The sequence below is a fragment of the Corylus avellana genome, chromosome 1, assembly GCF_965113065.1.
Source record: "Corylus avellana chromosome 1, dhCorAvel1.hap1.2, whole genome shotgun sequence".
NCBI classification, from domain to species: Eukaryota; Viridiplantae; Streptophyta; class Magnoliopsida; order Fagales; family Betulaceae; genus Corylus; species Corylus avellana.
The window spans coordinates 36,267,411-36,284,816 of NC_142490.1; the positions used below are offsets into that span (position 1 = coordinate 36,267,411).

General features: G+C 31.2%; 1 protein-coding gene across 1 annotated transcript; it reads left to right on the top strand.

The window, feature by feature from the left end:
• The first annotated feature begins 5,367 nt into the window (after positions 1–5,367).
• On the top strand, positions 5,368–10,767 carry LOC132162375 (uncharacterized). The gene is made up of 6 exons (XM_088515022.1): positions 5,368–5,449; positions 5,997–6,308; positions 8,352–8,507; positions 8,603–8,749; positions 9,635–10,068; positions 10,153–10,767. Exons 1-6 carry the CDS (start codon positions 5,368–5,370, stop codon positions 10,765–10,767), a joined length of 1,746 nt encoding a protein of 581 aa, XP_088371148.1.
• Positions 10,768–17,406: the final 6,639 nt, after the last annotated feature.

Genomic DNA, 17,406 nt, shown 5'->3' on the forward strand with positions numbered 1-17,406 from the left:
CCACCAGGCCCTCAACAGTCAACATGTTTTTTAAAAAATAATATTATTTGTTTATAATATTGAGGTCCTCTATAAAATAAGAACGAAAAAAAAAAAATCTAAGAATCCTACAAATTTGCCTGTTGTGGTTATTTTGCAGAAATCGAGTCCCCTCACAAAAGGTTAAAATGTTCAAATTTTCATATTTCAAAAAGGTTAAAACGGTTATTTTGCAATATACGAAAATGTTTAAAGATAAAAATAAGCCTGCTTAATTTAAGTATAAAGAACAAAGCGTAAGGGCAAAATGGTAATTTTAATCTCAAACAAAAAATTACTAACTGCGAAATCGATGCTTATTAGGTAAAAATTCATGCCATATTAAAATAAATATTATTTAATTAATATTTAAATATTAAAAAAATAAGGCCCAATTTTAAAGTTTTGCCTAAGGCCCCCAAAGACATTGTGCCGCCCTGATAATACTATATTAAATTATTGTTTATTCTAAAAAATTAAAATGATAAAATATAATAAATTGGAGTTACGTTTGGTACTTATAAAAAATACTATTATATTAGGAAAAAAAAAAAAAAACAAACGCTTTTATTAAAAATGGAAGAACGTTGAATCGAATAGCCATGGCATTTGTTAGAAGAGTTTTAGGTGTATGGTGTTGACAGCACGTTCTTGACCTTGATGCTTTCTTCACGTTCCCACAACCAATGCAAAAAAGTTAAAGCGACAAGAATTGTATACCGGAGAAACTCCTATGCCTAAGTTATTTCTTTGGAGAAAGTGTATGATTAAATATACAAGATTTATTTAGGAGAAACTACATTTAAGACCCATAAACTATTACACATTTTGAAAAGACTCCCTAAATTTCAAAAACTCTCAATTTCACCCATTGAACTTTCAATTTGATGCAATGTACCCTCATCTATCAGATTTTAAATGTTAAAAGTTATAAAATGACCTTTATACCCTTGGCTTATTTATAAAATTACAAATTTACCCTTAATTTCAAATTAAAAATTTTAAAAAAAAAAAACAAAAAAAAACAAAACAAAACAAAAATCAAAGGGTAATCTGGTTTTTTTAGTCATTTTTGTTAGAGGTTAACGGCTGAATCTGTCGAAAGTGGTCAATTGAATTTGAAAGTTCAGAGGGTTAAATTGAGAGTTTTTGAAATTTAGAGGGTTTTCTCAAAACGCGTAATAGTTCAAGAGTTTAAAGTGAAGTTTCATCATTTATTTATTATTGTGAGGAGAGAGAGAATTTATGTTAAATTATTCATAATAAATTTTAGGAAAAACTTTAAAAGACCTTTCTCAACTTCTACTTGTTTTGACCGTACCCCTCAAAAGTTTAAAAACTTTAAATTAAGAGTATCAAACTTTCAATTATCTTATTCTGTTAGAATTTTCCCTTAATTTTTGTCAAAATGCCCAAAATACCTCTTTTTTGATAAAAAATAAAATAAAATATTGCAAAGATGTTTTTTTATAAAAATAAAAAATAAACGCCTGAATCTTTAAAATTTTTTATTTTATTTATTTATAATAAAAAAAATGGATATTTTAAAAATTTTGAAAAGATTTAACAAAAAATTTTAAAGAAAATGGGATAATTGAAAGAAATTAAAAGTTCGATACCCTTAATTGAGGGTTTTTGAACTTTGAGTAATACTTTCAAAACCCATAGAAGTTTAGAGAAATTTTGTAAAGTTTCTCATAAATTTTGAGTTATTAAAGCTGCATCTTTCATAAATCAAATACATAACACACAAAATTCATCTTAAAACACATTATAAACACAGAAAAAATACAACTTTTTGTCACAATTTTAACCAATTTTATTGAGAAAATCAGCTATTTTATATAATATGATATGCTATGGTAGGGTGCTAAATTAAATCAAATTTTGACATGGAAGGCATGGACAAAGTTTGTTTACTCAGATGGGTCAAATACCTTTATGTTCATGTGATTTAACAAATTTATTTTTTGGCACATCGGTTTGATTTTGAATCATAGACGATACATCGATAATGACAAGAAACAGAGATGGTACATTCGTCCAAAAGTTAACGGAAATCCACGTCAATACCCTTAAAAAATCAACATGTATTTGTTTATATGATTAAAAATAAAAACATAGAAAATTTTTAAAATAAAATTATTAAAAAATTAAAAAAAAAATTGAAAAAAAAAAGGGGTGGCTTGAGCCATCCCTTTGGCCAAAATAGAGCCACCCCTGGTTGGTTTAGGGGTAGTTTGGCCACCCCCAACTTGCAAAATGGAGTGGTCGAAACAACCCCCAAGGATGTTGGGGGTGGCTCGGCCACCCCCGTGGCCTCTGATAATTTTTTATGAATGTTTATGTGAATTTTCGTTAATTTTTGGATGGAAGTTGAATGAAAGTATATTTTTATTTTTATCTATCATCGATATATTATCTATGGTACAAAATAAAACCAAAGTGACAAAAAATAAAATTGTTAAATAACGTGCGACGAAAAAAGTATTTAACCCTAATGATATCAGAAACATACAAGCTACATGCGCAAAGTAGCTTTTATTTATTTATTTTGGGGGGGGAATGGGTTTGGGAAGAAAGTGGGGGGAAATGAAAAAATGGGTCTAGGGGGAAAGGTTTGAAGCAGGTTTTGAATTTTTATTTTATTTTTTTTATTTCGGTAAACGTGGCATGTGCCATGTTACCGGCGTGTGTACTGTTCACACACGCCAGTGTAGCCAATATCATTACTCGTCACTTCTGCGATCGAGATCCATGTGCTATGTGGCTCAACGTGTCCCATCCTCGAATAAAGAAACTAATTTTTCTAATAGAAAAGAAAGCGTGTGTAGGTCATTTACGGTATTTGCAGCAATTATATTATTGATTTAAGTTACTATCAATTTAAGTAGTTATAACTTATTAGGAGAGAATTCATGAAAATTCACTATTTAAATAAATTTTGAATTGTCGGACTATTTATTCGAACAGACAAATTTTATATAAGCTCTATTACAATAATAATTTGGGTGCATGTGAATTATATGAAGAAAAAAAAATGTGTTGAAACAAATAAGAGAAAATGAATTGTTTGGGATTACGTTTTTAAAAATTGTGATTTGAAAACGCAGAAAAAAAATTGCATATTTTCTGAATTTTTAAATCGCCAACATGGAGGTTCCTTTTTGAAAATACACAATTTTAAAGGTTAAAATACAATTTTAAAGGTCAAACTGCATTTTCGCCAACACTTAATTTCATTTTTAAAAATAAAATTTTCAAATAAGACATTTTAAAATCGCTATCATTAAATCGTAGTTTTTAAAGTTGTAAATCCAGACAAATCCTTGGACAACTAATTGTTGTGAATTTCAATCTGGTGATAATAAATGTTAAGTTATTATTTGTCCCAAAAACTTAAACTAATGAAAAAAGATAAATTTAATCATTTAATCAATACTTTAATAATAAACCACTAAAAAAAATATGTTACTTTTACAGATACTCATGTGTTGCACGGCTCATGCAACATGTCCTATTTCATCAGTTTTTGGTCCCAAATTGACTTTTGCTTTGTGGAAAAATAGAACAAGTCGAGCCCTACAACAGCCATGGATGTTCATAACACACAAGATCGTCAATGATTCCATTTCCTTTTCCTATAATTCACCAAGATTTAGCATTTTAAAGTGAAAGAATTTGAATGTGGTGGACAACAGGACTTTTGATGTGTGTTGTACATAATCTGAGGATTGGTTTGAGTTTGCAATTTAAAAACGGTATGAATTAAAAATAACGATCTAAAAATATGTGATTTAAAAATCGTAATTTTTAAAAACATAATTAAACGTTTTGACAAAATCGCAGATTCTTGTTTCAAATCACAGTTTAGCCTTAAAAATTGTATGTTTTCAAAAAAGAACCTCTTTACCAGCGAATTGAAAATGCATAAATTATGCGTTTTGCAAATTGCAATTTTTAAAAACGCAATCTTAAACAATTAATTTTATACGATTTGGTTTAAAATCACACAAACACACCCTTAATTGACAAGTGAATATACGTTTTAAATTTTTAGTCAAAATTCGAGTTTACATATGCTAACCAGTAACTATGTTAACAAATAATTAAATTGAACCAAGTCGAACCGAGTATCAAAAATTAAAAATTAATTTGTTATATTTTATTTTGAATATAACCCAAGTTCAATCTCATCACAAATTTAAATTATATATATATTTAGGGCTTGTTTGAGATTGTGTTTGAGGGGATAAAAGTGCTTTTAACACTCAAAAAGTCTGTTTGAAGAAAAAAATACTTGTTTGATAAAAACATTAAAAGCGCTTTTAAGGGTCTAAAAAGCATAAAAATGGTCAAAACACACTTTTGGCAAAAGCTTAAAAATAAAGCTTTTGCCTAAAAACTCTTTTTGACTTAAAAACTCTATTTCTCAAACGCAATCCTACACAGGCTCTTAAGGTTAGTTTATTTTATTTTTAAACCACAAGGAACCTGTTGGCAATTAAGTTGCCTGATTAATACATATTTATTCATGTACAGTAAATAAGGTAGGTTTGAGCCAAATACTTCTCGTGAACCGCAAAGAACTTGCTTTGATGTAATAAGTACTTCCACACAGACAACAATACATGGACATTGTTGGAGGTCTTTGAAAGGACTAGATACTTCGATGTTTAAGTTACTATGTTATACTAAGAATAACATAAGTATCTCCCAAAAACTCATCTTTACCTGATGCTTTGAGTCTTTTTTATAGGAAATTTTTTTTTTATCTAATTCTTTGTAAAACTTTGTGTTGGTATCTTGAAATTTGTATTCCAAATTATGTATTTATGTCGTGTTTTTGTAAGGAGAGGATCTTGACTTATTTTCCTATGACAGCTGGATTATATATCTTCGATCTACTCACAACTGAATTATTGAGTGGGACTCACAAGAAATTTTTTTTCTTACAGAAATAAAGTCGAATTAGATTGAAGTGGACCCAAGTATATATTAGTCAAGAAAAAGTAACCAGAAGTTTAATAACTTCACTTTTCTTCACAGAAAAAGAAGATAATGCCTTCAATTATCTCTTCAAAACGAGACTATAGGCTTTATGTGTTATGTGTGACGTGATGGATTCCTGCATTGTCCAATAGAATGGAGATAACAACAAAGTGATCTGATTCACATAAGCTCATAAGCTCATAACAACAAAGTGATTACTCTCTCCTCTTTCTCATAAGCTCAACTCTATTGTGGAAATTTGAGGTGAGTCCACAACTTTAACGTCTCTCACAATGAAGCCGGCTGCTTTGAACTCACAGAAACTTACTTTTCAAATGTAGCTGTGTGTTGTTGTCAATGGCACAAGTTGATATTGTTGTGGAAACCAGTTTGCAAAACCGAGCTCATTTTCCTTCCAAGCGGGATTGTGCACTGCAGAGTAATTTTGTTTTCTCCATCTTTCTTGTGCTGCAAATGTAATATGTTTAGTTATGTTCTACTTTGATTTAAGGTTTCATTTGCTTTTTGAGATGCTGCATGTCTTTGTTGCCGGCCACTTGGTTGCTTGCTTGTTGTTGGCTCTGCATTTTCAGGGGTTGTTGGTTGCTGGATTTGAGTTTTTGTTGGCTTTTTGAGAAGCTGTCTTTGTGTTGGCTCTGCTTTGCTGATGATGCACTTCAGATAAATGCTTTTTTTTTTTTTTTTTTTTTTTTCTGGATTTGTTTTCTTTTGTGAGTTGCTTTTGTTTAGCCCTCTCTAGTGGGTTTTTTTTTTTTTGGGGCTTGATGGCAGCTGCAGTGTGTAGTTTTCTTTGTTTGGTTGTTAATAAAATTCATTCACCCACAAAGAAAAAATCTAAAATAGAAAAAACAAAAAAAAAAAATTAGAAACTTGTTGTATATATACCGCTTTTAACAAATAAAAGAATAAAAAAGAAGAAAAAGAAACACTTGTACAATAAGACTCTGATATTCAAAACTCTGCAGGGAAAAAGAGAGAGGAATGCCGGGCCTTGTATCTGGCTGCACTAAATTGTAAGTGGGAAATTGCTAAGAAAATCCTTAGTGAAGATCGAGAGATGCTTTATGCCAAGTTGACAAAATCAGCAGATACAGTTATTCACATAGCAGTTACTGCAAAATGCATAAATTTTGTGAAAGAATTGCTAGGTTTTATGACAGTGGAAGAGGCAGCTATACTAAACGACAATCATGACACAGCCCTTTGTATTGCTGTTGTATCTGGAATGATGGAAATTGCAGAGTTATTTGTAGCAAAGAATAAGGAGCTGACAATGTGATGTAGATTGAAATTCAAGGCTTATCTTATCTTATCTTATCTTTTAGTCTTTTATTAGGTTTCTTTATTAGTCGTTTATTATATCTTATCTTTCAGTCTTTATTTGAATTAGGTTTCTTTGTTAGTCTTTTATTTGGTTTAGTTGTCTTTCGTAGACTTCTAAATTAACTTTATTTCATTGTTATTTTAGGGCTAGGAGTCTTGGGCTATAAATATATGCTTATAGCCTTTAACAATTCAGTTTATGATTATTATTGAGTTTTGTTAAATAAGAATACTCAGAGTTGAGTTTCTTCTTGTTGTTTTTCCTTAAAGCATAGATAGTCTCTATTGTTTAAGAAGATTTCTTTGATTCTTGTGATAGTCTCACAGTCTTAGAAATATTTACCCCTTCAACTTGATGTTTTCTTGTTCACTACAATCCTACGCTGCATCAGTTGGTATCAGAGCTCCAGGTTTCTTTCCATGGCACCGCCAAACACAAGAAGAAGGGGCAACCGCTTTGCACATCTGGAGGACGTGTATGAACGTAAGGAAGCAGTCGGTGAAACACATACGGAGGAGCAGTGGCAACGCATGGTGGATGAGGTGGAGATGCTGCAGAAAAAATTAAAGGCGAATCAAGCGGCGATTCGTTGGCAACGCATGGTGGATGAGCTGGAACTACTACGGAAAGAAATAGAGATCTTCACAACTCGAGTTGACAACCGGGGTAGCCCTAAAGTTCGTCACCATCGAACGAATCAACGCTTTGTGGATGAGGATAATGTGGTTGTCGGTCATAGGGCGTATTCTGAAAAACGGAGAGCACGATTTAAGACGGAGATGCCGCGACAAGCCAACTTGACCATTATTCGCGAGCCTCAAATCTATCAACCAAATCCATATTCTGTGGAGGAGGAAAAAGAATCTGTAGATGAAGAGTTTGAGGAGTCCGAATTCATTGATGAAGAGTTTAGACATGAAGATGTTGTAAATCCTTCGCAAAGATTTGTGGATTGGGATTCTCCACCAACCTATGATGACGATGAGCCGAGTGAAGGACCTTTGGCATCCGACCTAGAGGACGAGTACAAAGAAGATGGTTTTTATCCCATGTTTGGCGGCCTCTACCCAGAAGATGATCAATTGGAAGAGGAAGAGCCCACGAGTGACATCGACAATTATGAAGAGGTTGATAAAGTCTTTTTAGGTGAAGTGCCTAATTATAATGATGAAGAGGGTTATGTTGATTTTCTTGGTGTTGAAAATATTTTAAATTCTCCTAACAACAATTGTTATGAGTTCTATGCGGATGAAGAGAATTATATATTCACAAGGGAAACAACGGTTGACCCGTCCTTGAGTATCTTCATGGCACGTGAAAGGGAGAAGGAACGAGAAAAGAACGGCAAATCTGAAGTATTGCCAAGTGATGTGTGGGGCTTTCATGACAACCATCAAAGTATTTCGATGATGAGAAGCGTCACGTTTATTTTGGGGTGTTGCCTTGTTGTGATCTTGAGGAACGGAGAATGGAACGAGTTAACAGGGCACCCGAAGGACCGTGGAAAAGACAGTCCGAATTCGAGGGCGAATTCTCTCCAACCTCGGGAGGATGATGTAGATTGAAATTCAAGGCTTATCTTATCTTATCTTATCTTTTAGTCTTTTATTAGGTTTCTTTATTAGTCGTTTATTATATCTTATCTTTCAGTCTTTATTTGAATTAGGTTTCTTTGTTAGTCTTTTATTTGGTTTAGTTGTCTTTCGTAGACTTCTAAATTAACTTTATTTCATTGTTATTTTAGGGCTAGGAGTCTTGGGCTATAAATATATGCTTATAGCCTTTAACAATTCAGTTTATGATTATTATTGAGTTTTGTTAAATAAGAATACTCAGAGTTGAGTTTCTTCTTGTTGTTTTTCCTTAAAGCATAGATAGTCTCTATTGTTTAAGAAGATTTCTTTGATTCTTGTGATAGTCTCACAGTCTTAGAAATATTTACCCCTTCAACTTGATGTTTTCTTGTTCACTACAATCCTACGCTGCATCACAATGATACGTGGCACTAGGGGACTTGTACCACTTGGCATGGCAGCTGAAGCTGGACAGGAGAAAATGGCTCAATATCTTTACCCCAAAACTGATTTTGCCCTTCTAAATCGCAATGAATGGATTAGGCTCTTCTTTATTTCCCTTTCCAACAATCTCTATGGTATGACTACATTCTTTGTTACCACTTGGCATGGCAATGAATACGAATGTTTTCTGACCACAATATATGAAAAATGTTATGTCCATTAATCATAGATTTAGCATCGAAAATATTGGAACGAGATCCAACAATGGCTTGTGAACGGGATGAGAACGAGAAAACAGCCTTGCATGTGTTGGCTCAAAAGGAAGACATGACAAGTAGAGATGGGCTAAAGATCGTGGAAAGATGCACAAGCTCATGTACGTTTCTCTAAGCTCCAACTCGATCTAATACTCACTAAATTGTGAAATAATAAATGTTTCACAAGTGGAAAGGTACAACATTCTTAAATTTACGACTTAGTAAGTGAACATTACACAAAGTAAGCCATGAAATAAGTGCTTACGCTAGACTTAAAATTGCTTTCATAATACCATGCCCTTTTAAAAGGTTTTCACAAAATGGTTTTAGAAATATTTGATTGTGAATGCCATGAGTCATGATAATTTCACTTTGTGGCATAAAAAGATTTGAATTTAAGACATAATTCTTTTTCACATTTTTATTTTTATTTTTTATATCACAAGCGCAATCTCATCTCATCACATTATATTCCCATTTTACCACATCATCATACTTATATATTAACCCTCATACGATAGAGGTGATCTTACAATACCGGAACCTCATCATGATCATAGGTGATCCATAACATAGCGACACACAAAATATCATAAAATACCGGTACATTAAGTACCGTAAGTTACCGCCACACAAAGTAGGTTTATTTGCTTATCATAGGTACCATAAGTGGGTTTATTTGCTAACTATAGGTATTATTTGTGACATTTTTGAAAATCGAGGTGGTTATTTGATTTTGGTGCAAAGCACAGGTACCAAAAATGCATTTAACACTACATTGAAACTGAAACTTTGCATTAGAGGATGAATTGAAGCAATTTAAAGTTTGTGAAAATGAAAGTAGAGCAGTAGACTAGGGAAGAAAGAGTGGTTTATACATTATTGTTTGTGCTTTTAATGCTTTCATTATGTGAAGATCTTTTTTCTTTTTTTTCTTTTTGTTTTCTCTCTCAATTTCTCTTTGTTAAAGGTAATTTTTGTAGTGACTTAAATCCTACTTCTAGACTTCAAAAGCTTCTACAGGGAAGCTTCGACGCCAAAAGTGCCTCACGAATTACTTGAAAGCCTTTGGGAGCAAATTCTGGAGCGACCAAATGATGAAATTTCAAAACTAATAACGAAGCCTTCAGTAATACTTTTCGATGCTGCAATGTCGGGAAATGTAGAGTTTTTAGCTGTACTTCTTCGCAAGTATCCTGATCTATTATGGGAAGTTGATGAAAAAGGTAGAAGCGTATTTCATGTCGCAGTTGTGCATCGGCAAGAACATATATTTAATTTGATATATAACATAGGAACCATGAAAGATTACATAGTAGGAAATGATGACAAGGATGGTAACAACATGTTCCACTTAGCTGGAATGTTGCCACATGTTGAAAGACTTGGAGCACCACGTGCAAATCTTCAGATGCAACGAGAGCTATTGTGGTTTAAGGTATTCCATTTTTTATTTACAATGGCATGTAGCTTTATCTTATATCTATTATGTAATGCAACTTTGTTATTCCTATCATTATAGGAAGTGGAAAAGATTGTTCGACCTTCGCAGAGATATATGAAAAATTCAGAGGGGAAAACACCTAGAGAAATATTCATTGAGACACATGAACGTTTACTTAAAGGTGGGAAAGAAGACATGAAGGAGACATCCAATTCATGCATGCTTGTAGCAACTCTCATTTCTACAGTGGTGTTTGCTGCAGCCCTCACTGTACCTGGTGCCAGCAGTAATATAACAAACACTCCATTTTTCAGTAAAGACCAGTGGTTTATGATTTTTATCCTCTCAAATGCAGTATCACTCTTCACTTCGGCAGCTTCAATAGTCTTGCTGCTCTCCCTTCTTACTTCAAGCTACTCAGAAAGTGAGTTTGTCACGTCATTGCATGCAAGGTTGATGTTCGGGCTCACAACACTCTTCTTCGCCATAACAACCATGGTCTTGGCCTTTATTGCTGCCATCTTTCTAATCTTTGACTACAAATTTGTTTGGGTTCCATATCTCCTTGCCTCACTAGCCAGTGCCCCTGTGATTTTGTTTATTGTGTTACATTTTAATCTTTGGGCTGACCTGATCCGCTCCTACTACTGGTCAAAGTTTTTATTCCAGCGGAGCAAGTACAAAATTTTCTAGAGAGAATTTGAGTTGTATAGTTTGTGTTTTCAACACTAATTTGTATGTTAATGATTCTGAATTACAATCCTAATAGTTAATTGTACGCAGCAATATGAATGGTTCACATTACATTTGTTTCCTCTATATATATCCAACTAGACCAATAAAATCATGAATTTGTTTTTTTAATCAGATTGTTCATGAATTTCTAGAAATACACTTATATAGGAAAGTTTTTGCTCTTGATCTTTGATTTTGAAAATCAAGAACTTTGATATAGGAAATTGGAGTACCTGTAACCTGTACGTCAAATTACCACTCAGATGCCATGTTAGAGGCTACATTTTCAAAGGTTTAAAACTAATATAAGTTGTTGCAGTATTTTCAACCTTTTGTTTGTCTTTTTGCATTTCTCTCACTACAAAAAACAAAAAAAAAAAGCCAAAAAAGCCAAAATAGTGACACGTGGAATGTGACGGTTTTAGCTTAAAAACGTCACTATTGATGTAGTGACGTTTGCATAGAGACATTTTCAAAATGCCTTTAAACATAGTGACTTGATTCAAAATTTGAGACGTTTCAACAGTAAAAATGTCGCTACAATAAAACATCGCATTTTAGTGACGTTTTCCAAAAACATCATTATCCCAAATGTCACAAATTGGTTTTCTTTTTTTTTTTTTTTTTTTTTTAAGTGCGCTGGGAAAGTAGTGAAGAAACTCATAATAGAATGGAAACTAAATACAAAATAATAAATAGAGAAAATGGAGATAAAGAATAACAAAGTGAGAAATTGGAAATAAGGATTTATGGATGGTTCAGTCTTAGATACCTATACCCACCACTATGAAATATCTTGCTCTTATTTCTTTATTAGGTTTACAATACAAAAGACTTCTATTTATTGAAGAATTTGGATAGGTAAGGATAAAGCTAAGTATGATATATAATCAATTACCATCAAAATTATCCTACAAAGAATAAGAGCATCTCCAGCAGTGTAGTTAAAAATGAGATATTAGCTACATTTAGCTATTTTTGTCTTCTTTTTTTTTTTTTTTTGGCTCCAGCAGAATAGTTTCATATTAGTTATTATACCTTAACTGCTACAGTGAATACTTCATATTGATATTCATTGTAGCACACTAGATTGTTGAATATAATATTATTCTCACATGCATTATTTTCTCTCTATTCTCCCTCCCTCAACGTTTCTCTCTCTCTTCTCTCTTCTCTCCCTCCCTCAACATTTCTCTCCCTTCTCTCTTCTCTGTTCATAAATTTATGATACAAATTCAAGTCTTTTGAATCACTAAAAACTCACCAAAAAAATTGAATAGTATGCATATAATTGACAAACTAAAAATGAAAAAATAAAAATAGCACACAAGTATGCTACATAAATCAATTCTATTGCAATTTACAAGATGATGCAAAAGCGATCGCGGATCCAAAAAAAAGATTAAAAAATAATATTTTAAAAAAATAGATAATGAAATAAAGAATCTGTTGGACTTGGCATTAAAAAATAAGTAGCTAAAATAGAGAATTGTGTTTTTTTACTGGATAGAATACCTCTTACTGCTGGAGATGCTCTTATAGAACCATATCTTATATTTTAGCATTCCCTCAAATTGAAGATGAAAGATTTTTAAAGCTTGGGTTTAAATTTAAAAAAAAAAAAACAAAAAAAACAAAACAAAAAAAAACAAAACAAAAAAGGTGTACTTATTTTTTTGTGATGGTTACAGGTGGCTAGTATGATACCATAAAGAAACTCGTATTATAATGGAAATTAAATACAAAAGCTGAATAAAAAACAAAATTGAAGATGAGGATTTTCAGGTTGGTAGTTTGGTATTAAACACCTACATCTACCACTAAAGAAGAACCCAAAAGACTAGAGGTGAAAAGGGGGGTTAGTATTTTAGGTTTTTTTAAAACCATAAACCGTTAACCGTTAACCACTAACTGCCTATATATATACATATATATGCTTGAAACAATGTCATTTTTTAGTTTAAAATTTTAAATATATATAAAAATGTATAAAAATTTAGAAATGATGTCATATATAATATGATATTATCGTATTACCATAGAAATGACATTGTTTCGGTTTTTTTTTTTTTTTTTTTTGGAAAAAAGAAAAATTAAGTTTTTCTTTTAGAAAGCAGCTAGCAGTTATTAGAGTTACTAATCGCTAACTGCCGATTAACCGCCTAAGCGGTTAGCAGAGGTAATTAGTGAATTTTACTAACCGCTAATAACCATTAACCACTAACCGTCTTTTCACCCGGTTCAAAAGACTACATAAAAAAATGTTCATGGATGTTTGCTTGGTGCCGGTATTTGAAATAAACCAATAACAGCCTAATTTATTACTAAAGTTAAAACTAATTTAGTACTATCATTTCATTAAATAAAATGGGAGCAAAGCAAATATCCATTTATCAATGGGACCAAAATAGGAGGCCCCTCATGGAAACGATTTTCTTTGTTTATCTATAATTGGTTAAAGTCTTTTTATTATTTATTTATTTATTATTAAAGAAAAAACATTGGTAATACATTTCTCTAATAAAAAAATAGATGATAATTTAACAATTATTATGTCGGTCCCATCATCATCCTCTCCACCCACAAAGTAATATGTTACGCTTTTTCTTTTTTTTCTTTTTTTTTTTTTTTGTGAAATATATGGTTCACGTGTTGCATGGTCCATGCAACTTGTCCTATCCTCTTCTAGAAATTTTCCCGAAAAAAAAAATATAAAGAAAAGCTAAAATTTAATAAAAACTCAACATTTTATCTATAAAAATTTATGTGGTAGGTTGCCATATTATATTTTTGGTGGAGGAAAAAAGACAACAAAAAGAAAATGATATGACATCTTGCCACATAGACTTTTATAGGCAAAATATAAAATTTTTATTAGATTCTAGTATATCTCTCGTCATTGCTTGTTCAAAAATTCACTTTCGCTTTGTTGAAAAATAGAAAAAGTCGAGCCATACAACAACCATGAATGATCATAGAATATGTGAGGGACCATACTCTCAATATTTTTAGTCAAGATTCGAGTCTATCAACTGATCTAAGACTTAATAATTAGGTAGCGGAATTTACACGTGCTAACTTTGTTAAAGCAACGACTATAATTGAACTGAATTGATGAGTCAAGTCATGTATCAAAAATTTAAAATTAATTGAAAAAATTTCACAAACCCCAATGAGCTTCTACGTACACTCCTACCCTCCAAAAGTTTAAAAATTCTTATCAAATTTTTAATTTCTTTCAATTATCTTATTCCGTTAGAATTTTTCGTTAAATCTTGTCAAAATTTTCAAAATACTATTTTTTTTATTACATAAAAATAAAATAAAATATTTTAAAGATTCAGGGGGTTTATTATTATTTAAAAAAAAAAAAAAAATCTTTGCAATTATTTTTATTAAAAAAATGGATATTTTGAAAATTTTGACAAAATTTAACAAAAAAATCCTAACATAATGGGATAATTGAAAGAAATTGAAAGTTCCACACCTTTAATTGAGAATTTTTAAACTTTGAGGATTAGTGTCAAAACAAGTACAAGTTCATAAAGGTTTTATGAAGTTTTCTCAAATTAGTTTGTTGTATTTTATTTTGAGTATGACCCAAGTTCAAACTCTTCACAATACTAAATTATATATTGAAGGTTGGTTTATTTTATTTTCAAACAACCATAAACTTGTTTGCAAGTTGTATGAGTAGTGCATATTCTTTATTCATGCACAATAAATGTCATCATTGAAAATTTTATACGTTTTTTTTCTTGCAAATTCGGGCTAATCATAGTAAACTTAATTTTTATTAAGATTATATTGTTAGAGTCCATTACATAAACTAATAGTACGTTATTTATGAACTTAAAAAATTTATATTCACCAACCTTGTAATATTTATAATATAATTATTGGATTATCTATATTTTATCTCTTGACATCATTTATAAATTTAGACAAGTCAGTCTTAAGCCCAAAAACTCTCAAGCATTTTTTGGGGTAGTCCGCCACAACTAAAAAAGAGATGAAGTGGTCAGGTTACTCTCGAACAATTTTGAGAGTCGTCGACAACCCTCAACAAAGTTATAAGGGTGGCCAACCACCTCCATCGGATGTTTTAGAATGACCAAACCATTACACCCCAATTAGTTGTACTCCTCTCAAACCTTTTATTTTTTTTATTTTTTTAAGAATTGATGATGTGTTTAAATCTTAGGTGTTTAAATACTATAAACGATTGAGATTTGAGGAATTGCAAGTTGTTGTAGTATCCTGAGGATTACAAAAGAAATAAACGGAGAAAACATGGAGATAAAGTTGAATTTGATTGAAGTCGACGCAAGTCTTAGTCAATACTTTAATAATTAACTTCAATTATCTTCTCAGAAAAAGAAGATAGACAAATGTGTGACGTAGACTCTTGAATTATCCAATGGATAGGGATAGGAGAAAACAATTAGGGCTTGTTTGGTAAACAACAATGGCTTTACAATGTATTGTTCATGACTGGTGAGAAAAAAAAAAGAGTAGTAATTAGTATAAAAAAGTGAAAAAGTTGTATTAAAAAGTAAAAAAATTTTGTTTTATAGTGATTTTTTTATTTAAATAGTAGTAAAAAATGAATGATGTGATATAAAAAGTGAAAATATTTTGATGTTGATTTTTTTTAAAAATGAGATGAATAATGTGGGGGAATGTGATATTGTTTGACAAACAACACCTTAATCTCATTCCAATGGATTGGGATAAAATAAATAGGGAAATGTTATATATAATATACCTTTCAGTTTAACGGTAATTTTCGCTATCACATAAGATAATATATACAATTGGAAGTGCATGCACGATTATTTTTATCAAATTTTTTTATTTTTTATTTAAAATATTATTTATTTATCTACTAAGAGAAAGAACAAGATTGGTTTTTTATTTTTTATTTTATTTTATTATATTAGGTAGATTATATTGAGCTACAGTTCTCACATAGGCTAGTCGGATGTGGGCTTTTTTGGTAAAATGGCTCAACGAAATTGCCAAGAATCAAAGATTGCTCTAACCCATATGAACATTTGAATAAATAAAGAAAAATAATTATGATAAATGTATTCACTCCCTCTTCGTTCTGTTGACAAACCCTAGATTTTCAATGTTTCTGATTAATCACATGTTCTAGGCTATCCAATTGTTATAACTTATAATCTAACATTTTTCATTTCCCCTTTGTTAAGTTGATCAACGGAGATTTGGTCACATGCCACCGGAGTACTCAAGTTACAATTAAACATCGTTGTTCTTTCATTTGCCATTTCCCATTCGATGGGGGATCAGTGAGTGGATCACCGGAGATGAGGGAACAAGTTACTCTTACAGAGTCCGCAAATCAAGAATGTAGCGTTGTTGTAAGAGAATAGCTTCCATGCGGAAGAGTGGCAATCCCTTAGAGTGCTAGTAGCAGCTTTTCTTTAATTTTTCTTAAGTTTAGAACATAAAACTACTTTTTGTTCTCCTATAAAAATATATTTCATAGTAGATTTTTTTATCTTTCCCTTTCCCTATACCATTAACATTTTTTTTTTTAGGGTTTGTTAAATGTAGAGAATTTGATGTGAGTAAGTTTTTGTGGTTTTTTTTTAAAATTTTTTTTTAAATATAAGAAAGAGAATAACATATATAGGACATTTATTACTAGTGCTCTTAAGAAAAAAAACCAACGATGAAGTTGTTATCAACATAAATGAGAACAAAAGTAGTGTACTGAGGAGTTTGACAGATGAACAAGAAAGAGTCGGAGGGAGAGCCAACAAAGCAATAACTGAGGCGAGACGCGAGAGTGCCAAGCGTGAGGTTGTTAGAACTTAGAAGCCTAGCCATTGGTGTTGCCTGATCACTTTGTCTTGTTGCGAATGTTGCCTTGTTGAGGAATTGACCGTTGCTTGAGTTTCCATGACGGAAGTTTGTCCTTGTTCATTGTGTTTCTTCTTTAAGGGCCCCTTTCTCCCTTTGTCCACATGTTTCTTGCCTGTTTTACTTTTTTTTTTAAATAATAATAATAATAATCAAGGAAAACTTCATAAAACTCTCCTAAACTTCCACTAACACTACTCACCAAAATTTAAAAATTCTCAATTAAGGGTATCAAACTTTCAATTTCTTCAATCACCTTACTTTTCGTTAAAATTTTTCGTTAAATTTATTCAAAATTTTCAAAATACCTGTAAAGAGTTGGGCGTTTATTTTTTTATAAACAAAAACATATTTGCAATATTTTTTATTAAAAAACAAAGTAATATTTTAAAAATTTTGACAAGATTTAACTGAAAATCGTAACAAAAATAAATAATTGAAAAAAAAATAAAAGTTTGAAAGCCTTAACTAAAAGTTTTTAACTCCAAGAAAGTAATTTCAAAAGAGAATTTTCTGATTTCTTTTTTTTTAAAAAAAAAAAAAAAAAACTAAACATTTTCATGGAATCATAAAAAAAAAAAACTATATAATTTCCCAAAAAAAACTTATATGATAAGACTTCTCTAGGCAATGTAGTTTTATGAATTGATCCCACCAAAAACAGTATGCTCTTCGCTGTTCTAACTTCTAATCATCATCTGTCAT

What these genes read in the sequence shown, in the direction of transcription:
- LOC132162375 (XM_088515022.1), top strand. Translation starts at nt 5,368, where the DNA reads ATGGCACAAGTTGATATTGTTGTGGAAACCAGTTTGCAAAACCGAGCT. An exon ending in GCGGGATTGTGCACTGCAGA is followed by an intron (nt 5,450 to 5,996) that starts GTAATTTTGTTT and finishes AAAACTCTGCAG; the next exon opens with GGAAAAAGAGAGAGGAATGC. An exon ending in GAATAAGGAGCTGACAATGT is followed by an intron (nt 6,309 to 8,351) that starts GATGTAGATTGA and finishes GCATCACAATGA; the next exon opens with TACGTGGCACTAGGGGACTT.